This window comes from Castor canadensis, chromosome 12 (assembly GCF_047511655.1).
Source record: "Castor canadensis chromosome 12, mCasCan1.hap1v2, whole genome shotgun sequence".
Classification (NCBI taxonomy): Eukaryota; Metazoa; Chordata; class Mammalia; order Rodentia; family Castoridae; genus Castor; species Castor canadensis.
In genome coordinates, this window is record NC_133397.1 from 59936041 (window position 1) to 59963547 (window position 27507).

Below are 27507 nucleotides of genomic sequence, written 5' to 3' on the forward strand. Positions count from 1 at the left end.
AGAGTCCAGTGGCAGCACATGGTGGGGGGACATCGTCACATTCAGGTAGGGCAACTGTCACCTGGGATATGTGTCATTGTACACTAGGATGCTGACAAGTCCTAGGATTTTACTGCAGGCATAAGAGTCCAAAAGACTGATGGTCCATATGAAAGGGGAGGATAGAGAAGCCAATAGGGACACAGGTGCCCCAGATGTATCCTCAGAGTCCCTGATGCCAAGTCAGACTGATAATGAATGGAGGCACACACTCAGCATTGACACCAGGTGCTCAGACCCAGGTGTGTGAGGACCACTGACTTCAGCAGACACACACAAGGGATGTGGGAGTCCAGAACATTCTCTTCTACTGCCATCAGACTTAATTTGGAACTGAGGCAGCACAGTGTTGGGGGTGGGCGGCTGGGTATACCAGAGGCCGAAGAAATTAGGCCAAAGCAGAGGGAACAACTTCCAGCCTCAGAGTCAGAGGGAAACAAGCAACAAATAGAGGAAGCAAAGTACAAAAATACCATGCAGCTGCACACAGCAAAGGAAGTATTGCTAGAAATTCTGCATTTTAGAATTGCCAAAGAAAAAATGCTGCTTTTTATGACTTCTGGGTATATAGAGTTACCTTAAAGACTGTTTGAATCATTTTTTGTTGTTGTTTTGTCATCTGTACACCAGATAAGGATTTTTCTTAAGCTTGCTTGTTCATTTCCTTTCACAAAGCTTCTCTATGAGGATGCCCAGATTTCTCTCTGGAATGGGTAAATATTTTCTCTTCTGAGAAACTGGTTTGTTTTTATTCCACAGACTGAGATAGTCATATATGTTATCTGTCTTTTGCACTTGCCTCTAGAAAACTTGATTCACTCAGGGAGTTCCTCTTGCATATTTCCCTGTTATCCTCACTCCATGCATCACCCTTCTTTTATTTTTTGAATCTATCCTCTGTTATAATTTATTACTTTTTTATTTTATTCTTTCTTGTAGTGTATGTATCACTTAAGCTGGAACAAGAAGCATATCTTAATAAATATATAATGCAAATAAATGGCTTCATCCCAGTGTTAAAATATTCTTTCTTCTTTTACTGACTTCAAATTTTATAAGTGCATCACTAATTGCTTTGATGAGTGCCCATTCCTGAAGAGAAATGGTTTCCTTCAGCCCTCTGAACCATCTCCAGTTTCGAACTAAGTAAGACCTAAGAAAAGGTACCACCTTTGGTTATAAATTAACTCAGTGTCTCTACTTGTTGAAAATACTTGCTTCAAATTACTTCCACAAGAGGCGGGATTCAGAGGTGGTGGAGTCAGATATCCTGCTCCAGCCAGTCTTCATTATGAACTCCTTGTGCAGTCTGGGTTCCCCCAGACTCTCCACTCAACCCTACAAGACTCGCTGGCAGAGAAGAGTACATTCCCATTTGAGTAAGACTCAGGTCTTCCTAAAGAGTGAGGCACAACAAGCAGCCTGAAAAGCCCTCCCTCACATCATCTTTCTAGACTTTTCATTAAGAAAAAGGAGTTCTGAGTAATCTGCAGTGCCTATGGAAAGTTAGCCGTTTCCACCCTAACTCCAGCCTTACTTGTGGTCACTCTTTTATTTCTACTTTTCAAGCTCTTTTTGTGCCAGCTAAAGGAGTCTGTGCATTTCTACTTTGTTACCTTTGCTCATGCTATACCCTAACCTGTCCCTAACCCATTCCTCTCCATTTGAGTCCCACCCTCAGCTCCTCCCTTTTCCAAGAAACCCTTTGCAGTGTAACTGCCCCAAGTATCCTCCCACAAACTTCATAGTTCCCACTGTCTGCCCTTTTACCATGCTCTTGCCACATATGACTGGCGGTTTCATTTATCATGTCAAGTTTAAGTCACATTTCTACGACACAATATTAAACCTCTCCAAAACTAGAACTCCATGTCATAGGCTCAAAAAATGCCTAAAATAAATGTGGAAAGATCCAATGAATGAATAACTCTTTTGGCTTTTTGGACCCCTACAATAGCATCTAGCACAACCTGACTCATTAAATATTTGGCATTGGTGATTATAAAAATATTACCTGCCCTCCCAACCCCTACTGCAGCCTGACATCCTTGAACTTAGAAATCTCAGTGGCTCAAAGCACTATCTAAATTCTCACTTTTGGAAAAATAAGCTGAGCATTGATTACTTTATTTCTTTTCCTTCTAGATTTTGAAGAAATCCTGCATTGAAATTCTAGCAGCTGAACCATCCACCATATGTGCAGGAGGTAAATTGAAACTGAGTGTTAATTGCTTTCATTCAATTGATGACATTTTAAGTTCAAAGTACATATTTGATTCATTGGTGGAGTAGGAGAGAGTTACAGGAAGAGAGTGGTTGAAGAAAAGGAGTAGAAATTGTTAACTAAATTTACTTTTGAAGAAAAATGGAAAGAAAGAAGCAACAAGCCAAATAGTTTAAAAGTATGAAAAAGTCTCTCCTCTGATTGGACCTAATTACAAGGGAATTGCCAAAACATTGGATTCTCACACCAATCCCTAGGCATGTCACCCCCAACACCCTGCTTCTGAATAGCAGTGAGTCACCTTTCATCCCCATGACAGCCCTACAGATAAATACCACATGATCACAGTGCCATAGGCCACCGCTGAACTATTAACATATTTTAGTATTTAGTTGGTGCTTGCCTTTCTGCATAATTAATATAGTTATATTAATGGTAGTGGTCAACTTCAGTTGTCCCTATAAAGGGCCATTACAATTTTGTCATTAATGCACTTAGACAAAGAAGCAGCTCTCTTTGAGTTACAGTATTTTCTCTAAGTGATACAAAAAGAAAAAACAGGGCTTCACTCTTGTTTTGTATTATAATGGATTGCTTAAAACTCCAACCATACTGGTTGGCTCTTAGGTAATTCTCTTTCCCATCAGTATCATTAATTTTAAAGGGGTTTTTAAGCACTTGCTGAATGTCACATACTGTGCCAGGTGCTGGAGTTACAAACAGGATCAGCTTTCTGTGTGAGTCCCTGACCCCCCTGGAACTTGCATCTGTCACTGTTGAGGGTTCCCTGTTGGTATCTTTTTTCTAGCCTCCCCAGATACCAAGTGCCAGCCACTAATCATCCACAGAAGATAAGTCTTGCAACCCTAATAAGACAGTAAGCATTGACGGAAGAACTCTCAGGCCTTTTCAAACACTATACATTTCAATGTTTCAATGTGTGTATTTTACTGGTGTGAATGAGAGACGTACTTGAGGATTTTACTTCCAGAATCTTGGTTACATTTTAGAAAAATTGTAATATGTTCAAGGAGCTAGACACTAAATGTTTTGTGCCAATATCAAAACATTAAATATTTATTTATTTATATTTATATCTAGATATAAATATGTAAGGTTGTTAGGAATACTTGTTGCCTAATTGTATACAGACATGAATACATATATACCTTTAGATAGATAGATATAAAGTTGTTGAAAAAATAGTTGGTGACTCTTCAGAGATATGTGTTAATTTCCCAAAGAAAAGCATTCAAAAAGTTACCAGCCTGGAGGTGTGGCTCAAGTGGTAGAGCATCTGCCTAGCAAGGGTGAAGCCCTGAGTTCAAACCACATTACCACTCAAGAAAGAAAAAAGGTTACCTACTCATGGCTAAATGAATTACCACCTGGTAATACAGATGGCACAGGTAAATATATTTGCCTCAGGAATCTAGGAGAATCTTTTTAAGAAAAAAATTCAGCTAGGTATGGTGGCATACACCTGTAATCCCAACACTTGAGAGGCTGATACAGAAGGATCTGGAGTTGAAGTTCAGCCTGGGTTACATAATGAGGCCCTGTCTCAAAAAAAAAAAAGGAAAAGAAAAGAAGTTTTAAAATTTACAAATTTAACAAAAACATATAACCACATGAACACAGTACTAGGACCTTATATGTGGCCTGTGCAGTGAGGAGGCTCAGATTTCATTAGCTTCAAGGCAAAGCACCTCTGGGCTTTGTGTACTTCCGGTAGAATAAGTGGGTAGGTTATTTAGATTAATTTAATCTTGTGTATAGTATGTGTGAGTACCACACATTTTAATAGTTCCTTAATTTTAGAAAACAAGGAAGTCTCTGGATTGTTCAATTATCCCATTCATAAGGAAAACTCAGGCTTTCAGTTTATCAATCCTGCTGGATGTGTGGATGTGTCCATTGTATTCATTGTCTGAATACAATGAACACAATTTCTAATTCACTAGCATAATCTGGAATATTTCTGTAGGTTTAGGACTCAGAAAGAACCTATTTGCATGCCCCACTGCCTGAGTACCTGCACTTAACAGGTGGTCAATAAATCTGGCTGAATGTCTTGATTCATGTATTCCTTCAAAACACAATACCACTGCCTTTAACCTATTTGCCCCTTATTAATTCCTTCCACCTAACCATAAGAAGTTAATACCTATCTTTGAGCTGCCTGATTAAAATGAAGCACAATTAGAAATTAATAGCCAAATACAGAACAAGACAAAAATTGCCCTCCTTGTTAATTCTAGACTCAGCAAGTAAACCAAAATGTTCCTCACATATCATTGAAATGTTCAAAAGAATAAAAACAAAACTTAATGAATATGGCATAGAAAACCAGGGCCCTCGAGATCTGACCCTGGCAAATTCATAGATTTCAGTGCACTTCTAATTAAATGAAAAGGAAAAATAATTGAGTTAAGGCTTAGTAAAAGATTATTTTAGAGCTAAGGAAAAACACAATAAAAAAGACAAAATGCATTAAGAAATGTAAACTAAAAGTACTTCAACTGATAAGTTATTCCAAGGGATGTTTCTTTGGTAGAACCAATAAAATTAACAAATCCCTCATAAATTCAACATAAGGGATCTTTCTTTAAAATCTCTGGCAGATATGTCACATTACATTTTTTTATAGACAAACAATATGTTTTCTGTCTCAGTGAAAACTATACAATTCTAAGTCCTTTGTTTCTTATAAGGAAAAAATTAAAACTACTGCTCCCATTTCTAAAATGGTGGGACTAAGCCCTAGAAAGATCTATGAGGAAGGCAGACTTCTCTTCCATCAAAAACCTCACCTCTGAGCCCCCCTCCCTTCATTGGAAATTACTTCCTTTTCTTAGCCCCCAGACAAGCCTTAGCTAAGGAGCTCCACCCAGTCCTGTCCTGCTCAAGATGTTCGTGCTGGTGATTGCATTCCCCCAAGACAATGACCTCAGCTGGCTCTCGCCCCAGCTCAACGCCAGCAATAGTTCTGACAACAAACTGAGTTCTGAGAGAGGCAGTGAGATAATCCAGTTGGTGAACAGCAAAACCCAAATCTAATGCAGGTCTCCATATGTTGGGCTGCAAAATCAGGTAGAATTTAATGGAACAAATAGAAAGTGTTGCACTTGAGATCAAATAGCCAGTTTTACATACAAGCAGGTATAGGAAAACCCGACTTAGTAAAGGTTATACAGGGAGAAGTGCATCTGCAGAATAACCAACTCAGTATGTGCCTTGGGAGAAAATAAATTAGGAAACAACTGCTCCCATTTCTAATGTATAAAGGTGGAACAAGCCCTAGACAGATTTGAGAAGAAGCAGACTTGGCCTTCATCAAAAACCTTGCCTGTGAGGCCCCTCTTCTCACTATCTGTGGATAGCTACCTTGGTAGGCAGCCAGAATGCCTCTGACAAATGCAAGCTAATACAGTCTTAACCATTTAGGTCTAAGTCAGAAGAGCTCATAGTCCTGGCTATTCTACCTGTAGACCATATGGTTCCAAGTCCCACATTTTAAGAATTTCAGTGACAAAGGCAATGTCCACAGGAGAAGAGAAGATGTATCTGGAAACCATATTAATAATTCATTCATGAGCTGGGCACTGGTGGGGTGGCTCACGCCTATAATCCTAACTACTTGAGAGACTAAGATTGGGAGGATCACGGTTTGAGGCCAGCCCAGGCAAATGATTCTCGAGACCCCCATCAAGAAAATAACAACAGCAAAATGGTCTGGAGGTGTGACTCAAGTGGTAAAGTACCACCCATCATGGAACTCACAGTCTGCTCTGGTAAATAGTCATATATTCACATAAACACAGGCCCACTCACTGAGTGCTGCAGAAGAGGTCCACCCGTGAGCAGTGCAAATAGTAATGAGCCCCCTGTGGGATGAGGAAAGACTAGAATAACCAGAGATTTAGTCAAAGAATTGAGGTGCAAGAGTATCTTCTGCTATTTGGAGGAATCCCACGCAGAAAATGATGAGGCTTATTCCGTACGTATAGCTTTAGGAGGCCACCTTGGAGAGGTTGGGAGGACTTCAGATTTTGACTCAACACACTCAGCTTTCACAACTAAAGTGTTCCGGCCATTGAACAGATGGCCTGAGGTCTTCACCCCTAGAACTGTGTGAGCTGCTGGCAGAGTGGCCAACTGTAACCAGGTGCTCTCTGAAGAACACCTCCTTTGCGTGTCTCTTTTACAACTTGAAGTTTCTAAAGACCCCATTCAGTTTTGGCTAAAGTACTTATGGCTGATTGTTTTTTAATGACTAAAGAATGTTTTTTAATGACTAAAGAAACAAGTACTCCTGGAACTGTTTTTCATTTGAACAGGAAGTCATATGGGAGAGAAGCAGTGGACAGTACAGCTAATCAGCTCATGTCAAAAAGAATTCCAGTCAGTGTCATTGGTGAAACTCTCTGGGAAGAGGGCCTTCCCAGAATGCTTCACTCTCGGATTATAAACTGGCCCTATCTGGTCTTCACGTATATTCTTTTTGATCCATACTGTATATTTAAAAATTAAACTTATTGCTAACATTAAAAAAGATCAAATTTCACATAAAAATCATATTTTCACGTTGTTTTGAAAAATCAGATCTAGTGATAATGGGCATGTATTTATTCAAAAAATTATTATTGGGGACTGAATAACTTCCCTTTAAAGGAAGCATGTACTCTTTCCAGTTCCTTCTCCCATCACTCCCTGTTGCCACCCCAAGCCCAAACCAAACATATGGTTACCAGTTAGCATGATGCTTGTGTCGCTATTATTTCTCACAGTCCTTCTTTCAAAGCACGTAGGAGTCACCTGCTGTGTGAAGAAGCTTTATAGCAACTTTGACATTACTTTCATTTAAATAATTCTGCTTCCTTTCCAATACAGACTGCTTTTGAAAGTTTTTATTAAATATTTTTGCAGATTAAGTTCTGCAGAGTCAGGGAAATTGACCCATCAATAGGCTGGACTTGCCCAATTTAGGTTCTTTCTAGGAACTGCACCTTACACTTAAGCACAGTCTATTCTGGTCCTAATCAGTTGGCCTCACACTCGCGTAGTCCACAGTCTGCTTGGTGAGCAAGTACTCCAGGAAGGAACTAATTGGAATCTAGCTTGCAACCTGCCAACTGTTGTACATTTGAAGTTCTTAAAAGAACTTCCAGAAACGGAACTTAGAATTAGTTCCTCACATTGTGTTTTCAGAGGCAGTTTTATTATTCCCTACTGTGTCTCCTCCTGTTTCTGATAACACTGAAGTTAGCACAGGAGATTTTAGGCTTTCTCTTTGCTGTTTGGAAATTAGAAGCTTAAAATAGATACATTCAGGCCATTTGAATTCAGGGTTTCCCCCTTGCAGAGCAGGTGCTCTACTGCTTGAACCATACCTCCAATCCATTTTGCTCTGATTATTTTGGAGATGGGAGGTCTCATGAACTATTTCTCATGGGCTGGCCTCAAGCCTCAGTCCTCCTGATCTCAGCCTTCCAAGTAGCTAGGATTACAGGCATGAGCCACCATGAGCACAACCAAGTGGTGGTTTCATTCCTTTCACTTCTTATTATTTTTTCTAGCACTTGTGCCTAGCCATTAGGCACCTCTTCTGAATGGATTGCTTCATTCTTTGCTAGATCTTTCCTTTCACTCAAAGATATTTTTATTAGGAAGATGCACTCTCATGCAGTATTGATGTAAATATTGTATTGAGGGATTGTAAAATGGCACAATCATTGTTGGAAAACAGTTTAAGCAGTTTCTTAAAAAGTTAAACATACATCTATCATATGACTCAACCATTCCAGCAATAGGTATTTGCCCAAGATAAAGGAGAAAATGAAATAAATCTATAACCAGGTAAGATTTGTACACAAATGTTCATGTATATATACATATATATGGGTCAAAACATACCAAATTGGACCCTTTATGTACAAGTTATTGTGCCAATTTATGCTTCACTAAAGGAGTTCTAAATAAGTAATTATAAAACAAAATAAATGTTTTATAAAATAAAAACATTCTAGAATAATTTACCATCCATTGAACATCAGTCTAGTATATGTCACATGTTACATACCATATTAAGCATCTCCTAGGAGAGAAGGTCAAATTGAAGTAGCACTAACAGTAATTTGGCACAAGTCTTGAGTGACCAGAGCAAGCAGAGACTATACAACTGTCTCAATTTCAATACAGTGTATGATGGGCAATCTTTATGAGGTCATATGAAAACTATGTTTCACATTTTTTTTAAAAAGGGAGAAAAAAGAGGGTAACAGAATGGAATAAGTTTTTCTAACACACTTGTTTAAATTAAGCAATAATTCACATGCCATAAAATTTATCCTTTTATGGTGTACAGTTCAGTGGTTGTAGCATATCACAGATTTGTACAGCCAAAGCCACTACCTAATTTCAGAATGCTTTCATCACCCAAAAAGAAACCTTATCCCTATTAAGCAGTCACTCCCCACTTCCTCCTCCCTCCTGCTCTGGCAGTCACTTATCTACTTCCTGTCTCTGGATTTGCTAATCTGGACATTTCATATAAATTGAATCATGCTCTATGTGGCCTTCTGTGTCTGGCTTCCTTCAGGTAGCATAGTGTTTTTAAGGATCTCACACTTGCTAGGCATGCACGCTACCGCTTGAGCCACTCCACCTTCCCCCCTTTGATGTAGGTTATTTTTGAAATGGGATCTTGCTTTATGCTGGGCCTTCCTTGACAGCAATCCTCCTATTTGTGCTTCCCGGAATAGCTGAGGATGACAGGCAAGCACCACTGCACCCAGCCATTGGTTGAGATGGGGGAGCTTGTGAACTTTTTGCTGGGGCTGGACTTGCACACGATCCTCCCTATCTCTGCTTCCAGAGTAGCTAGAATTACAGACTTGAGTCACCTCGTCCAGCTTACATAACTTCTTTGTGCAAAGAGTTCACATTCCAGTACAGCTGCTAGATCAGATGCCTGGACTCATCTAGAAACCAAATGTGTGCACTTGACACAGGAATTGTACCAGGGTGGTAGCAGGGAAACTCACCTCTGCCCTCCTGTGCACCCCTCCTCATTTCCATCTCCTTCTCCCCAGTCCAGGCCTCAGGGGTTACATGGTTTGGTTTCTAGGATAGCCAAATCATGGATTCCTGCTTTCTTCCTTACTACACCCAGTGAGATTGGGCCAAGCAGACCGTGCACAGCCTCTTTTTATAGAGGATTCAAAAGCTGAACTGCTAATGCTGCAGCATGGAGTTAGGGAAGAGAGCTCGGCACACGGCCTGCGTTTCCAAAGTCTTCTCTTCCTTTGCTGATCTTTGAGGAAACAAGAGAAGAGGGCCCAGCAGAAAGGCAGAATCAGCAGAAGTGTCAAACAGAAGATGTCCATGTATCTGGTATTCAAACTGGACACAGAAAAGAGTTTCTATGGGCTTAATTGACCAAATAAGATGGTCCTTTGTGTAGCTGCCTGCCATTGTCAGCTCTTTTAATGATGTTCTAATAAATCTTGGCTTTCTCCTAAAAAAAAGATGCGGTAAGATTGCTCCACAATGCTTGACACTTAATAGAACGGTTGTTGAACCAAGTGATCGGTAACATGCCTGATAGGCATCTAAAGAAAAACTTTAAATCCATCTTTCTAAACTTGGCAATTGAGTAATGTATAAACATGCATATATAAATCCTTAATAGTCATAAAACCTGTGGTCCTAAAAAATCACATGCCTGTGACCTTAACTGATACAGTTCAGAACTGTGGCCCTGCACCCTTGGATATGAGGCCCAGTATTATTGTCTACTCAGGACAAGTCATCAAAATGTCAAAATCTTAATTTATTTAAGCATTCTGTTCTTACTTGTACTCCTTGTGGTACATGTAGTGCTTCTGGGTTCTTTTACTTAGATTTTGGTTTCTTGTTTCACATCTAGGCCAGCTCCATTTTTCTGCAAAATGAGAAAACCTGTCTGAAATTAAATTTAAATAAAATTTTAAAAACTTTAATCCCAGTTCTAAATTACTCATCTGTCATAAGACAGTGAGCATCCGTTTAAGCACGATGGTAAGGAGGGTAATGGGTAGATTCTGAAGGCACAGCATTTGGTGCCTGACAGACCTGGATTCCAGTTCTGTTTCTGACACTTATTATCTACGTAATCTTGGAAAAATTACTTATAAGATCAGTTTCCCATCTGCATCTGCCTGAGCTATGGGAAGACTGAAATGACATAAGCCACATACAACGTTTAGCACCGGGCCTGGAACACAATGAGGGAGCAATTAACCATCAGTTATTATTATCTTGGCAAACTGGACCTCTAAATTAGTTTCTTGTGAATGAAAGTGACATAGACTCATGAAATTTATCTCACTTTGAAAGAGTTCCATATGTTACTTCTCTAATTCCATTCTTCCTCCAACAAAGTCTCCATTTGGGTAGTAATTTACATTTTAAGGTCTACTTTCATGAATATTGTGTTTTTTCCTCTGACTTTTAGTCCAACACTTTTTTTTATATGCCTCATAACATTATCACAAGCCCCAAATTTTATACATACAGGGATGACCAAAATAACAGAAAGTGGAGTGTTAACGATTATATGTCATCAAAATTAAACAAATATTGCTAAGCATTTAGCTAATGAATTAGTTGATTTTTTCCTTCGGTAAGACTATGATAAAGAATTTCTTTTACTTTATACGGATGTTGCTTATAATGCCAATGTGAAATTAATATGAAGGTCTGTGAGATAATTATCTCTTCTACTCAGAGAGAAGTAAGCACTGCAGTGAGCAGTCAATGTCAGTTCAAGCAGGTCATGCTTGACCATTGACCCCCCACTAATAAGCAAGACTCTGCTAAGTTCAATGATTCCTACATAAACTACACACTACTACTGTGTACCTGGCAAAAAGAGAGCCATAGCAGTATCAAACAACCACCAACCTAAAGGAATGTTTTTCTAGTTGGGAAGAAAGAGACAAAAGAACAACACCAGACATTACATAACTGCATGCTGCATTGTTCAGCACAGGCTGTAAATGCTGTTAGACAGTGGTTTCCAAAAAATGTTAGGCACCCTGGGCTCTAAAGAAAACTGCTCAGAGTGTTTCAAAATGTAAAACAGACCCAAGAAGAATTGAGTTGATTGAGGAGGAAGTGGAGGACTCCCTGTGGTCTCCTCTGGCTGTTTTTAAAACTGGCTGGACTTAAAAAAATGCCCATTTGAATGGACAGAGAGGAGGGAGGAAAGTATTCCAGGTAGAGGGACCTGCAAGAACAAAAGTAAGAAGGTGGGAATTCAAAGTGAGAAGTAATGTGCCTTCCTTCCACACCAGCATTTAGTGAAATGGAGTTGGTAAGGAAGCAGAAGGGGACCCACGTGGTTGCTCTTGGTTTCCTAGCTGATCTAATTTTTGAGTATTTTAAGGCTGGTGAAATAGTTAAACAAATTCTCTAAATTACAGTAGATGGGAAGCTTAAGGTACATGGTCAATTAACAAGTCTTGTCATTTCAGAGTCATTTCAAGTCGTCGTAAGAGGAAACGGCTTCCGACATGCCCGCAATGTGGACAGAGTCCTCTGCAGTTTCAAGATCAATGACTCAGTCACCCTCAGTAAGTTCTTACAGCATTGGTGGGTTTCTTCAGCCAGTCCCAGCATAAGCATTGCCAGCCTGTCTTCCAGCAAGGCCGCTCACAGCACCCATAGAAAAGAGAGGCCTCCAGCAAGGGCAGAGCTAGCTAGTCCTACAGATCCTTAGTTCCATTCAGAGGTGCCCCTCTGAGTGGCACAACCCCAGGGTGTCCAGCCTCAATAGCAGGGCAAGGCTGGACATACACTACCCCACACACAGTCCCCACAGCCTTCTCTGCCACAAGCAGCAGCCCAGTGCCAGCCCTCAGGAGGAAGCAGGGTGCCTGTTTCCCCATCACTACCATCTACCAGGTAGCTCACTCCAGCTGGCTGTGCAGGGGCTGGTTAGTTAAGGCTCATGGGCTTGAGGTTTCTTAACAAAGCATTGGAGACTCTCACGGGTAAGAGGGAAAGAGAGATGGTCTAAATTTATTAATCCTGAATACAGCAAAAGCCAAACTATTAGGCTTGCGTGTATACATTCTGGAACTTTTCTCAATCTGGATGATTCTTGCTTGGAGTCGCCAAGAAACTCTCATCATGGTGAATACCTTACATGAAATACAGGAAAATGGAAGTAAAACTAAGTGCATTTCATGAGAAAAATGGGTTGTCATAGCATTGGAACCTCCGAGAGACATTTGCAGTAGGCAAGTTCCTAATTTAAAGACATGTGTGATGCATGTGGCTGTCCAGGAGAGATGGGGAGATCTGGTGATGGGAGGACAAGGATGCTGGTTATTATTCGCATCTGGCTTCCATCACATAGATAATTATTGACTGTGCATCTGCAGTAATAAACAACAGCCATAATGTGCTGCACTTTCCATAGTGTGATGTGCTGTCACAGAGCCCCAGAGGAGAGGCGGGCACAACTTACTAACTAACCGCTCACAGGAGTTCCAACCTCCGTAGCGCCCTAGGAGGGCGGTCTGATCCTGTTTTTAAGGAAGAATTGAGAAATACTTCTTTTTTTCCTCCCTGACATCTTAAAACCCACTTGAATATTTAAACAAAGATGTGCAGTGACTTCCTTACTAGCATCTGGAATTCCTGGCCTTGGAATGATATCAAACATTGGAAACATTCAATTGGTTTTCTTAAAATTTGGAAATGCTCTCACTTATCCTAATAATGCATACTGTTTTGCAAATGTTTTGAAATGTCCCTGAGTTATCACAGTGTGAAAGTTGGCTCCCTACATGGTTCTGCCCACCCCCTTTCATTGTGATGTCACTTCTCTGCATTCCCTCTCCTGAACCAAAATCCCAAGCCCAATCAGAAAGTCCTGAAGGTTTAATTCACTTTCCAGACAAGCAAGCTTTCAGACCCAACTTTTATGGAGATAAATAGAAGTGGGATGGGGAGAGAGGTAGCCTTCCCTATAGCCGTTGCTGGAACGGTTAAAGAAGGTGCTGTTCCAATAGATGAAATGCATAATTACTGTGGGTTTGTAGAGTGACATTTGGAACGCCTGTTTTCCAACTTTCCCATGAAATTTTATTTCTTGGAAAATTAGGCCCTCTCTTCCTTTCCTAATATATACTTGTCAACACATAGACGGCGCTCCCTCTCAGTCATATTCAAAAAGAAGTTGGGCCATTGGGACACAGATTTGGCTTAAACCATAAGGCTAATTAAGCTTCCAGCACAATGCTAATGGTTTGGAAAAGACAAAGGCAGTGAATGGATCCTACTGTGCACTAGCAATACTCCTAAACTCAAAAGTATAACTATTAAAAATATTCTAACATGGAGGGCAGTTAGAGTTTGAGGAAAACACTTGGCCCTCACTCATTACTTCACCTGTTCACTTCCACGCAGTAAAGGATGATGGAAAACTAAAAATACACTTTAAAACGCGGGTGGATATTGACATCTCCACTTTTCTATCAACCTGATGAATGAGCAGTCTCTATTGATTCCTCCCTAGAAAATAAAATGTATTTAGATTCCTTGACTTTTCCCATTCTTCCGTCCCAGCTCTGTAGCTCCAGTTGTAAAATGTTGTCTGCTCTCCTTTTTATTATATATATTTCCTTTCTCAAGATATTTTTGCCAAAGTGATGCATTACATTTTGTTAAGAGAGAGAGAGAGTCAGAGACTGAGAGAGAATATAAGAACTATTATTAGTCAGAAAAAGGCTAATAATGACGTCAGCAAGGTCTAAAGGTGAAGAAAGGCAGTAGCCACCTCAAACACAAGATATTTCAGGGTCTTCTGCAAGCGATGCAGCAGCAGATCACATGAAGCAAAAACGGTTAAAATGATAAAACAGGCTGGCATGGCTCAAGCAGTAGAGCACCTGCCTAGCAAGCATGAGGTCCTGAGTTCAAACCCCAGCACTGCCAAAAAAAAGAGCAAAATGATACTTTTACTGTGAGATATTCATATGATTTTCCAAACCTTTTAATGAACTTATTAATAAAATAAAGGTATAAAGCATATATATGTTTATATTATACCTTTTTAATAACTATGAACAAACTTGCAAGCTCATACTGACACAAATAAAATGCCAACATATTAATGTTAAAAAATAGAAATTGTTTTGATATATTTTGATGGTAAGTATAACCAGAAGAAAACCCATAGGTTAATTAATACCTATTCCTCTCCCACTCTTCTTTCCTTGCCTTTACATAAAAATAAAATCAACCAGTCAGCCACTGGGTATTATAAAGACATCAATTCTGTCTTCAAGTTAATAATTTTTAGTACATTCCCAATGACAATTCCAATGGGGCTCTTTAACTTAACAAAATAATTTTAAAGTTTATATGGAAGAATAAACATACAAGAATAGCCAAGAAAAATGTAGAAACTATCCTAGCCACTTTTAGGATATATTTTTAAAAAGCTTCAGTCATTGAAACAATGTATAACTGATGGAATCGGCAAGCTGAGCCTTGGAACAAGGTCCATAAACAAAGCCAAATACTTAGGTGAATTTAGTGTAAAATCAGTGGAGAAAGAGTGGGTAATTCAAAAAACGGTGTTGAGACAACTGGCTAACCACTTGGAAAAACAATTAGGTTTGATTTTTGTCTCATGCCTTACATTTAAACAAATTCCAGATGAACTACAGATTTTAATATGAACATGAAGCTATAAAATTTCTGGAAGGAAACAAAAATAAATATTTGCATAATCCTCTAGTGGGCAAAGACCTTTTAAGCATGAAAGGACATACCATGAAGGACAATATTAATAATTTGAGCACATAGTTTTTAATTCTTCTGTTACCTACCCCAACAAAAACAAAAGGGCATGAGAAAAGTAGATGGATGAATTGTTTCTAATATGTATAACAAAGGGTCAATAAGCTTAACATAAAGATAACTCCTAAATTCAGTTTTCTAAAAGGTATAAAAATGGGTAAAAGACATGAAGGAAATTTACCCAAAAAAAGTGACCAATAGCACCTAGAAAATGCTCAAGTGTAAATAAGAAAATGCTGTTGAAATAGATGCCAATTTTACTCTATCAGACTGGCAAAGTTGAAGTAAAATACAGTAGCCTAGCTGATATGGTAAAGACAAAGGGGAACAAGTTTTCATTCATCATCACGGAGAGGTCATTGAAACTTTTGGAAGGCAATTCTTAAAATGCATCAATTGCTTTTGTTCACGTTTGACCCAGAATTTCAATCTCAACTTCATCAAAAGGAAGTGACTGAGAATGTTTATAAAGACTTGGCAACATGAATTCTCACCACAATTTTGCTCTTTTGCATGATAGGAAAAGAGAAAGGGATGAGAGATGGGGGAACATCTAAATGGTAACATAAATATTTAACACCAGATAATCTATTATATGGCTATGCATAGTACATCTATATATTATGTTTTGCCCCTAAACAATTAAAAAATGCTTAGAAGAGCAATTACCAGTGTGGGAAAATGTGGTATCATATGTTAAAATCAAAGCACAAAACAGTACATCAAAGCTATTTTTGCTTTTTCACACACATTTTACACACAGAGATTGAAAAGCATAAATCAAAATGTTAAAAGCAATCACCCATGAGTGAGACCATGATTCATTTTTGTTTTCTTCTTTCTGTCAATCAAATATCCCCTATGTTATAAGAAAAGAACTCACTAAAAGTATTTAAAATTTAGTTTGAGATTTTCACTAATTATTTAGGCCTAGCATACATCTTAAATTTAGCCTTGGGTTCCATCTTTAATCACCAGCTTGAACTCACTGCTGGCCAAGAAAATATCTTGGAAATCTTCACAAGAATTTATTTATTCTGGCTGCACTTTTTCCTACTCCAATATTTGGGTACTGTGCAGACAGATTAGAATGCTAAAAAGGAGACACCAGAGTATAAGCTGAGTGATCAATTATATGCACAGTAAATAAAAATGGATGTTTTACTAAGGCAATAATGAAACACACGCTAAGCTCTCCTGGTGTGTGGAAACACGTGAGGGATGACTATAAACAGAAGAAACTGATTTTTTTTTTTTTTTACTAAAACTCGACTTATAGGGCATGTAAGATCCATTCCATGGTTTCATAGGCATGCTTTAATTTTCTATGTAAAATTTTACTTCCCAGTTTGATTTCCACTTATTCACCAGGTCTGGTCATGGCTTAGTTTCCGAACACTCGCAAAAGATAAAACATTACCCCCTTTAAAGATATTTTTTTAACTGAACATTAGTCACAAAGGCAGTTGTTAAGGGTTCCAAAGAGGGACTGAACTTCCCAAGAGAAACACGACACTCATTGGAACCTTGAAATCCTGGTGTGTTTTTAAAATCTGTCCAATTACCTAGACACTATACTTCAGCTTAGAAACCACCTGGGCCCCAGGACTGCTATTGGCTCCCTAAAGAGACCATCACTGCACCTATGCTAGCTGCTGGGGAGGGAGGCAGAGAGAAGGAGAAATCTTAAACTTTCCAAACAGAAGCCTTTGTCTTGGGTTAGAGTGTTGCACATGTTGGTCAAAGGTACTTACTGCAATTTGGATGTGTCCCTGGGGATTTGATGTCACATAGTGATGAGATGTCACTTTATGAAACTCAGAATGAAGAGACATGAAGGAGCCTGTAACCTCCTGGTCCTTAATTGGAAGAAGGCATATCTGAGTCTCCAGGGACATTCATCCAAATGGTAGCAGCTACTACTACTGATGGCTGAACAGCTGGCCTGTGCCTGGTGTTATCCATGTACACTCCCCTTGTCATCTCATATCTTCATCACAGCTGCCCAGCGAGGGACCTGCTATTTGTGTCCCCATTTTTGCTGATGAGGAAAGAGACTCAGAGAAATGAAGTACCCAAGGTCACCCAGATGCCAGGGGTGGAAACAATTTGAACCTGGACAAGTTGACTCCAAGATTTCAGCCCACTTCTCCACATTACCTCTGAAATACAGATCCCCAACGTTCCTGAACCCCATAACTTCTAATGCCCAGGTGACTGATGGGTGCCTGCTCCAGAAGAGCTCCCTCTCATTCCACAGACAGGAAACCTGAGCTCAGAGAGATTTAATCATGGCCCAACATCACAGAGCATGTTAGTAGGGAAGTTGAGACTTGAACTCAAGTTCAAGGAAAAAAAGGCCCAGACCAAGGAAAAAAGAACCATAGGTTTTAGAGCAATAGTGTCCATAGTTGACAATTTGACCACAGGTGAGGCACTTCCCCTGGTTCCCTGAGTGGCTCCCTTTTCTTGAGCCTCAGGAGCCTTTCCTGTATCTGCTGGTGTTTCTCCTTTGCCCCTCTTTTCATATGAAGCTCTGGTTTTGCCCACTGGGTTTTGAAGTAGCTCCTGGATACAGCATATTAGTACATGTTCCCATCATTTAGGCCCAGACAAAATGTAGATAGGTTGAAAATTACTGCAAGCATCTGGACTGGTGTGGAGATAAAAGTGGATTTATCACCACAGTCAACAAGGTGGCAAAGATTTTCACTTGGAGGCAAGTTGGCATAGTTCAGCGTTAACCTTAGCAGTACCTATCAGCAGTCAAGGTTGATGTGACCCTGCTCTACCAGGTGCAAACCCGTGAGCCTGTGGAGACTCAGCCACACACTGCCCTTCTCGGGGTGTGGTTGGGGCAGAGGCTTGCTTATGAACTCCTCTGAAACCTGCCTTCATTCAGCCCTGCTGTCCTGAGTAGGGGAATTTGGCATCTCCCATTGTTTCTGCCCCAGATGGCTGGCCTTCCATATGGCCTTCCTCATGCAATACTCTTCCTTTGTTATTTCTATAGGATGATGGAAGAGGAGATGATTAACATAGGGCCAGACTCCTGGGAACCCAGGCAGACTAATACTCTGTGTCCTCTCAAACTGATAATTAAATCTTTGTCCAACATTCATTTGGAGAAGGTGGGTGCAGCTGAAGGAAAGAAAGAAAGGGCTGCTACTGGCTCTCTCCTCCATGCAGTTCAGCTCCGGCCCCAAAGTGCATAGTGCACAGCTGAATGGCCACACAGCTCTCAAGTGTGTGCCCAGGTTTCCTCCCACCTCTGCTCTGAATTTCTGTGTAGGTTTTCTCCTTTCAGAGCATCAGCTTCTGCTGTAACCTGTGGTCATGACTTTGTGGAAGGCTTTAGCCATTTTGGTAGGCTCGTCCCTCAATTCCAAAGGTAAAATCCTTCCAAACCTAATTATGCACAGCTGCAAGAGTTTACATGTCAGAAGACACATATCTTGTGCATGAATACTGAATTTTCCTTTACAACGTAAAAACAAAGCTTTTAAAAGTATATTTATTCATAGAAAAATTGCAGCAATTTCTGACCTCAGGATTACAAAATTTTAAAAGGCTGCTGCTTTGCCTAAAAGATAATTTGTAAATTTGTAAATTTTATGAATGTCAACCATCAAGAATTTTGGGGTGTGGATTTACTGAGATAAGAAAATGCTTCACGAGAGCCATGAGTCTCATTACCTTCATTTAGTTTTCTTGCAATATCCAAAACTGCTCTCTTTACCTCAGAGAGAAATAATTGTCAAAATCCCATAAAACTATGTGTAGCAAGATGCCAATTATATAAAAATGCATACTTTAAAAATCTGAAATTGTGTATCCCAAAGCATTAGCAATGTAAGGTATTAAGAGTAGCAAGGATTTTAAGTTTTTTATCAGCTTCTCTGCTTTTCCCAGGCTTTTTACACTAAACATATATTACTGTTGTAATCAATGAAAGTAACAATATCTATAGACAGATAATAATTTATATCCTGAGAAGTTAGTCTTGCTGTGCTGACAGCCAGTTCTAAACACTGGTGTGCTCAGAGCTATGGTAGTCACAACCTTGTATGTGACTCGGGAAAATATAGCCCACAGAGAACCCTGAGTCCAGCAGGACTGCCACTTTCCTCTGCCTGACTCCTCTGGGGGCAGACTCATGGCCCTCACCTTATTCTTCTCCTTCCGGGGCCAAGATAACCCGCTTTGTTTTCTTCTAGAACTGCCCTCAGCTCTGAGTTCTGTGTTCTGTAAAAGGTGTTCTGACCCTAACACATCATCACAGACCCTGGGCAGCAGTACAAAGCCTTCTTCTGGACTGTCCCGTTTGCTTGGTAAAACTCCACCTAGCACAGTGGCCCAGATGCTACATGTCTACCACTAAGAAAACCTGAACCCAGCTGAGCCTGCTGGGGGACTTTTTCAAGGAAACTCTCTTCCTTACTGAGCCAGGACTTCCTGTGTCTCTCTGACTGCCCCTCCTCTCCCTCCTCTACCCATAATCTTATAACACCTCTGAACTTTTTGGATATTGCTCCAGTACCAGGGAGGCTGTGGACTACCCAGTAATACCTGTAAGTCCCTCTACAGTGAGAAAAAGAAGTAAAAAGTCTTTATACCCAGTTTTTAAACCTCAGCAGTATTGACATTCAAAGGTGGATAATTCTTTATTGGGGTGGGAGCCTGTCCTGTGCATTGTAGATACCGATACCATTCTTCTCTCAGTTTTGACAACCAAAACTGTCTCAGACATTGCTGAGTGTCCTTTAAGGGGCAAATCACCCCATTTGAGAACTACTGCACTATATCCATGTCTACCTATCCTGTTTGAACACATGACTTGCTCCTTGTCACACCTCTACCATAGCGTCCTGACACAATTTGGTAGACAAGTTGCAAGATGCACTCAGTTCCAAGCACATTTACATCTTGTGTTTTACAGATGGTGAGCCCAGCAGAACCCTACCTTAAATAACAATTAACATATGTTGAATGGTTATTAAATGAACATTTAATAATATTCTATTAAAATTTATAATAATACATGAAATGAGTATTATTTCCATCTTCTGGCTGAGAAGTCTTGACTTATGAATAAGGTGAAAAGCTTTGCCCAAGACTATATCACCAGCGAGTGGCAGAGCCATGATGGGTTTCCGTAATACAAGCTCTTCGTGTACCTATGTTCTCTGTCCTACTCTAGCCTACCTACCCCACAGAACAGAATGGGAAAGCAAAAGACATACCCTAGATACCTACTACATATAGGAACTGGTAAAAGAGTTATGTGTAGCCTCACAGAACTTACCTAGAACTTATTGGCCAAGCTTATCCTCTAACCTTCTGGCAACTAGCTGGTGAGGAATACCAAGAAAACCCTATAACAACTCCAGGCCAGAAGGGGTGAGTAGGTATGGATCATGTCTAAGGAAAAGGGTGGTGACCAGGCCGTTTTTGTCACTTGAAAGGCATTTCTTTGTCTTCAGTTGAGCATAAGAGGACTTTCCAGTGGGCATACTGGAAAAGAATCCTTGGCTTATTGTCATGCCCATCTATGAAAACCTACAAGCTGAGGGCCTGACATATATTACTGCCCAATAAATGTGAGCTCCTTTCCCCTCTCAGCAATGGGTTCCATTGAGTTTTGCAGTAAGACACTCGCCTTTGTGAATTACCATTAAAGCAGCCCCAGTATGATAACCAATCGATTCCTTTCTGGCTGGGGATCAGAAAGCTCAACCCAGCTCAGTAGAATTTAGAGTTTTACTGAATATAATTGTACTTCAGACTTTTGCAAAATATTTTAAGTCTGACTTTTTTCAAAGCTGTTTACTTTTAAAGGCAGTAAGAAGGTAAAAAATTTCAGCTTACTCTAGCTTGTCTGCTCTCCCTTAATTTGGAGTTACATTCCCAAACCAGCTGATAATTTGGTGCTGAACAGTTATACTTGGCTCCAGAATGCCATGAAAATCTTCCCTAGGCCCAGGGGACACTAGGAGAAACAGCAGGGTGAGCTCATTCAGTCCCTAATCTCTACTATTTTTCCCACTACCTAATGCAAATGTCACAGTAGGAATGTAAACTTTACTTTGGGGCTTACATCAGTTTTTGGAGGGTTTTGACAAACTTCTTTCTCCTCCCCCCATAAGACTCAGGGTTGTTTTTCTCTTCATTTTTCCAGAAATAAATATTTATATCAAGAAAAGATTGCCAAGACTTGGAAAGTATTTGAATTATTTAATCAGCCCTATAAAACGATTCACTCTGATTGGTGTTTGAATTGGCTAATGAATTTTAATCTTGGCTTTATCACAAATCCATTAAACAATCACAAAACTACAGGGAAGAACTCTAGGAACTTCCTTCTTCACAAGTTTGAAAAAGATTACATTACCACAAGGTCAAAACCTGGAAATGTACACCTTTGAGTATATTGTTCCAGAATATGAGTTCATTCCTGTTAGATCAGGGTCTCTGAGAACACTCTTGAATCTTGTTATAGAGCTCCTGAACCTAGTCCTCTCTCCTGAAGGTGGTACTCAATCTTGACCATTGAAAGTCCATGTCTATTTGCCTACAGAGTGGTCAGGATGAAAAGCCTTTGTTTCTGGAGTACTTATGACTACATTATAAGACTAGCTAGGTTGACCTTGAGCAAGTCATTTCAATAAAACCTGAGCTCTCATTCCAACACTGACACTTACTAGTAGTGAAGCAATAACTCAATTAACTAACATCTCTGAACCTCAGTTTCCCAAACTGTAAATAACAATAATTCTCCCTCAGAAGGTTGTAAAAGCATCAAGTGAAATCATGGTTATCTAACGTTAGACAAAAATTGGCATGCATGTTTGTATATATGTGTATATCTGTAGACACACACACAAATTCTCCAAAGCTTTTCATTTTTTCCAGGAAGTCCTGGTATCTAAAAAGGTATTAGTTTAGTAGAAAGATGTAATTAATCAATCATACATTTTGAAAATTATAATATTCAATTCCTTTGACGTTAAACCACACATCTATGTATTCTATTCGAAAGATGCGGATGTCATGGAATAAAGTAGGATAACATTTCCTGGATCATTATTAAGTATCAAGTCTCATGCCTTGTCCTTTAATACACTCTTATTTATACCTACACAACTTTGTGCAATGATGTTATCATCACCCTTTATAGATAAACTTGACCCCAGTTACACACTAGCAAGAGGAAGAACCTGGGACTCAAAACTAGATCTGTCATTTGTGCGCCATGTACCCAGCTTCCAAGGTGCCTATTTGGCAGTTTGAAGTAATGACACTTGTTGATCTTTAAATCAAGTTTCTGTTTGCTTGTCAGATTCCTCTAAACAAATGCTTTAGGTTAACTTATGTAATGGGTATGTACAGAATTCTGAAATATCTTTGGGAATAAACAGGGAATTTATATTTCAAGATCATCTAAAAATTCCATTTAACTTCTGGTCTCCAACTCCCACACCTCCTAATTTTCTACCCAGTTGCAAACAAAAGCCAACCAAGCTGGTCCAAACTCTTGGTCTCCATTTCCCCTAGCCACTCAGTGCTAATGAACAGTGAAATGGCTGCCCAGTGGGCAGACACAGGGGCCATGGTTGTCCTCACAGTGGATTACAGCCCCCACAACGGCACAATACACTGGCATTGGCCGACGTTGTAGTGAGGCTGGCATGGCCCCTGAGTCAGGCATGGCCCAGCTGAGGGGCAGACCAGGAAGACTTTGTGCCCTGCTTCCCAAGAGGATGTTCCAGGAAGAAGTCAGATGATTTGAGTTATGGAAACCAAATGGCTCTCCTTTGTTTAGAAGGGAGGGGGGGAAGCCACTCATTTTTGTGGTAAAGTAAAAACAGGCTCCAAACCAAACAGTCCCTCTCAGAGCAGAAAATGTCAGTTCCACAGAGCAGGCCCACAGCCTCAAAAGGCTGACAAAGTGACAGAAGGAAGCATCAAAACTATCCCACAGCCACAACCAGAGCTCCCTGTCCTCCCAGTGAGGGGCTCCTCTGCTTCACCCAGGTCTCCCAAGCAGGAAAGGAAAAGGAAAATGGGAAAATAAGAAATGTCTGCTTGACTAGGCCATGCTCCCCTCCCACTCCTTTCCAGTTAGGACAGAGGGAAGAAGGCAGGAGATGTTAGCAGGGAGCCCAGAAGTAAGCTCAGACACTAATGTGGGAATGTGGCCATGCAGCCCTTGCAGTCACCCTGGCTGCCCTGTGCCACCTCAGATGCCCGCCTCAGTGTGACGCAGCTCTTCCCACAGAATGCAGCCTGGAGTCACAAGGCCTCCTGAGACCACAGTGTGGCTGCCCACAGCTCTGTGGGTGGGAGGCTGCACCTCCAGGTACTGCTAGTGCATGTGCAATGGATAAGCGATGACCATGAGGAAATAAATAGAGATTCTAGTCAGCTATGCCTGTCCCTCATACGAGCTTTCCTTGGAATGGAGGGTCTCTTAGCAAGGAAAGAATACTGAAGAATTCAGTTCTAGTATTGGCTTTGCCTCTGGCTTGCTGTGCAACCAGATGTCACTGTTGTCTCTCTGCACCTCTATTTTGTATCTGAAAAATGAATGAGCCTGATGATTCCTACCCAGTGTTGGCTCACAAGGTTGTCATGGGGAGGGAATGGAGAGTGGCACTTTTCAAGGTGGCTGCTTATTGGATAAGCAGGCAGACTCTGCAGCCAGTCTTCCTGGGCACAGACTTCAAGAAAGGAGTGCTATCCCTCCCTGATAGTAACTGCTAGGCTGGATTTGACTGAGGAGTGCACATAAAGTGCTCAGAGAGCATGCACACCACATCCGCAGGTGAGCCTGGCTGTCATCATCATAGATGGAAAGCTGGATCCAGGCACTGTGTGATCCTCTGCTATCATCATAAGCTTTTGTATTTTATACAAAACACCCTCCCCATTTCTGCACCTTCCATAATCTGCCAACAGCTGGTGTTAAATATAGGGGATACCCAACAATAGCACCATGCTGCTTTTAGAAAAACTCCAAGAAAACCTCATCATGTCCTACACGGCCTTGGTCATTCATACCTGCTGCCTTTTCTAGTCTCATTTTGAGCTGTTGTCCATCTCACATTCAACCACCTCATTGGCCTTCTTTAACCTCTCCAGATATCTAGGCTTCTCCATGTGCAATGCACCTCCTCTTCCACGCCACCTCCTGCTCACGTGACCTTCAGGTGCAGCTTAAATAGCCTTTCCTCAGGGAGGTTTTTCTTGACTTCCCAGATGAGAACTATCCCCCTGTTCTTCTTGTGTGTGCCACAATTATTAAGTGCTGACTTGTGTGATTACCAGCATGTCAGCTCCATGGGCAAAGGGCTTCATCTTTTGTGTTCGTGGCAAGCTTTAGCACAGTGCTTGGTCCATGGCAGACTCTTAAAGAACATACATTTTTAAATAAAATGAATGTGTTGAATAACTGTCTCTCCTGCAGCTCCTATAAAATTCATGAAAGCAGGGACCTTGTTTCTGTTCTCAAAGCCTGTATCACTAGCATTTAGTAGAATTTCAATAAATATTGATTAAATATGAATAAATGGACAAATAAGTGACTTAGAATATCCTCCTTAACTTTTCACCATGGTTAGATTTCCCTGGACAGCACTCTCTTCCTTCTCCTTCCAGTGGGGACACAGTGCTTAACGTGCAGATGCGTCTTCTAAATCCCATCCCTGGTGGCTGTGCCCCATAATTCCAGTCATAGAGTACATGAGGCTTCCTAATTTCCACTCAGGCAAGCATTTAATGTCAACTGTGTTCTATGTGGTCATGACTTGCACATGTCATAAGAGACTTTGGTTTCAGAGCAAAGGCCAGTAGCAGAATAGCATCCTTCAAAAATATGTGCATCCCTTTGTATCTTTCAGTTATAGGTAATGGAAATCACAGCTTGATTGAAGGGACAAATCTTACCCATCTTTGTTTTTTCAACAGGTCTTACCAGTCTTCTGTACATACCAAATAAGTGTTGAGATTAAGGAATTACTATGATCTACTGAGTACAGTAACTTCTCATTCCTCTGTCTGGCCTCAGATCCTAGGACACAATGAAGATCTTAAGGAGCTTCAGGTTAAAGCCATGTCAGTTTTTTCCTGGTCATCCATTAGGATAAGAGCAAGAACTTCCCCACTTCCAAGGTCCCCACACACTACAATCCATCTCCCACAGCCGTGTCTGCTAAGTCCTCCAGATTCATCACATCACTTTTGCTCAGAAACCCTCCAAAGTTCTTTTCATAACTTAGAGAACTGTACCCAAACACCTCCAGCCAACTCAGAGAACTTGGGCCCAACTTCTTTCTGTGCTGAGCTTTTCAAGTCCTGCTGACCTACTCTGGGGCACGCCCTTGTTGCCCTGTCTTTGATAGTGCCAGGCCTCCCACCAGGAATTCCTCTTCCCCAGCTCTCCACTAAAACACAGCTCATGTTCTGGATTTTCCTAAGACCTGACCGTGCCACCCACATAAAGGAAGTCCTGTCTCCTGAAGCCCAGTGATAATTTGATGTAGCCACTTCTTGAATTTGTCAGCACAATTTTTTCACAAATATAGCTTCTCTCTCAAACTAGACTTGGATATGAAGCTTCTTAAAACAAGTCTACTGTTTTCTTGTTTTCCCTCATTTATTCCTGAGGGAAAAGTAAATTCAAACTGTATCATAAGAGAATCTAGTTGCTCACTAGTTGACTCAACTGCACAAGGAGTCAGGAGATTAGTATTCATGCAAGAGCTCTTGAGTTCACAGCAAAGGATGTTGGAGCACAAGAGGAGTTGTTATTTCCCAAAATTCTTTGTTTTTGTTGTGTCTCCTTGGACTTGGTTGATGGTCTCTAGAAGTCATGGAATTTGAAAGTTGAACATTCCTCACTCCTCTTAATCTAGTGTCTTCCTTTTTACAGATGAGAAGCCCTTTGCTGTAGAAGATACTTACTTGCTGTGTCCAGCACCCATCTTAAAAGAAGTTGGCATGTAAGTTTTCACCATCACTAAGCCTTATAGCTAGGAAGGAAAGGGGAGGCAGAGGGGACAAAGAGAAAAGACATCCTTCTCCATTGTCATCATGAGGCCTTCCTCTATAGGAGTCTAGTAAGGATGGTACCAAGGACTACAGCCAGCCAGGCACCAAAAAAGTGTTTTTATAGGGTATATCTCTTCATCCTCCCCATTCCTTCCATACAGCAGTCAGTAGAAGCCTGGGCTCAACCCCAGGTCTGCCTGACTTAAGCCCAAATACATTTCAAGAAAGCTCTCACATGCATTTCCTCACCTGTAATCATCAGTTCCCTTCTAGATGATTGTTGTCTTCTTATTTTAGAGAGAGAAACCCAGAAGAGTGAAGAAGGGTTGGACACCATGGCTCACACCTGTAATTCTAGCTACTCAGGAGGTAGAAATCAGGAAGATGGCAGTTCAAGGCCAGTCCCCGCAAATAGTTCACAAGACCCATCACAAAAAAGGGCTGGCGGAGTGGCTAGGCAAAGTCCTAGCAAGCATAAGGCCTTCAGTTCAAACCCAGTGTCACCAAAAAAAAAAAAAAAAAAGCAATGTGGTCTTCTGCTGGTTCATGACAAGCTGAGACCTCAGACTCAGACCTTCAGCATCCCCACAGTGCTCCTACCTCACTCCTCCACAGAACCTTGGGTTTTCTGCAGACAAAATTCCCTGAACTCATCTACGGGGAGCAGTTCTTGGTGGTGCCTTTATAATAAGTGCTAATGAGATGAGGTCGAAGTGCTCAACAGAAGAAAGAGGATTAGCATCTTGAGCTAGAGAAGAATTATTTTGGGAGACAGAGAGGCAGTGGTGGTACAGAGAACAGGAAACAGCCACTCAAAAATCATGTCTAACAGACTGGAGACTGGATAGTTTTACGGGAAAAAGTTGTCTGAATCCTGCTTTCAGCCATTCATTCTCATTATAAGACCTCCACCTTGGTACCTGACATCAGCCTGTTATCCCATAAGCTAGCCCAATGTCCTTGCAACAAAATTCAAGGACAAATGTTTTAGTGAGCTCTTACAGATGGGAGTAGATAGTAGACAAATTAGCTCATCCTCTACTGCCATATAGGCCAAATAGCCACAGCGAAACTTCGAGCTGACAGTTCACCCAGTTTATCACCACTGACTTGAACTACTTTTAAGAACACTTTGTCATACAAAGTGTGACAAGTTAAATAGAAGCATACTTTACTCACCCAATGTAAGTTGCTGCAATGCCATGCCTTTTCACATCAGCCAAGCAAACCCTGACATCTCTAGAATGTCAGAGGCAGACATGCCAGAGCAACCTGTCCTCCACAGTTTACAAGGAAGAAACTTAGGCCCCAAGGGGAAGAGACTGCAGTCCCCAGGG

The 27507-nt window shown here is 40.7% G+C and overlaps 1 protein-coding gene across 2 annotated transcripts in view; it reads left to right on the top strand.

Annotated features, from left to right (window-relative positions):
* Antxr1 (ANTXR cell adhesion molecule 1) overlaps window positions 1–27507 on the top strand; it is a 218450-nt gene that overhangs the window by 72249 nt on the left and 118694 nt on the right. For both annotated transcript variants that reach the window (XM_020177429.2, XM_074049876.1), the window contains exons 9-11: window positions 2185–2245; window positions 11782–11880; window positions 26052–26121. In XM_020177429.2, coding sequence (XP_020033018.1) covers window positions 2185–2245; window positions 11782–11880; window positions 26052–26121 — 230 coding nt within the window. The remainder of the gene's footprint in view (window positions 1–2184; window positions 2246–11781; window positions 11881–26051; window positions 26122–27507) is intronic.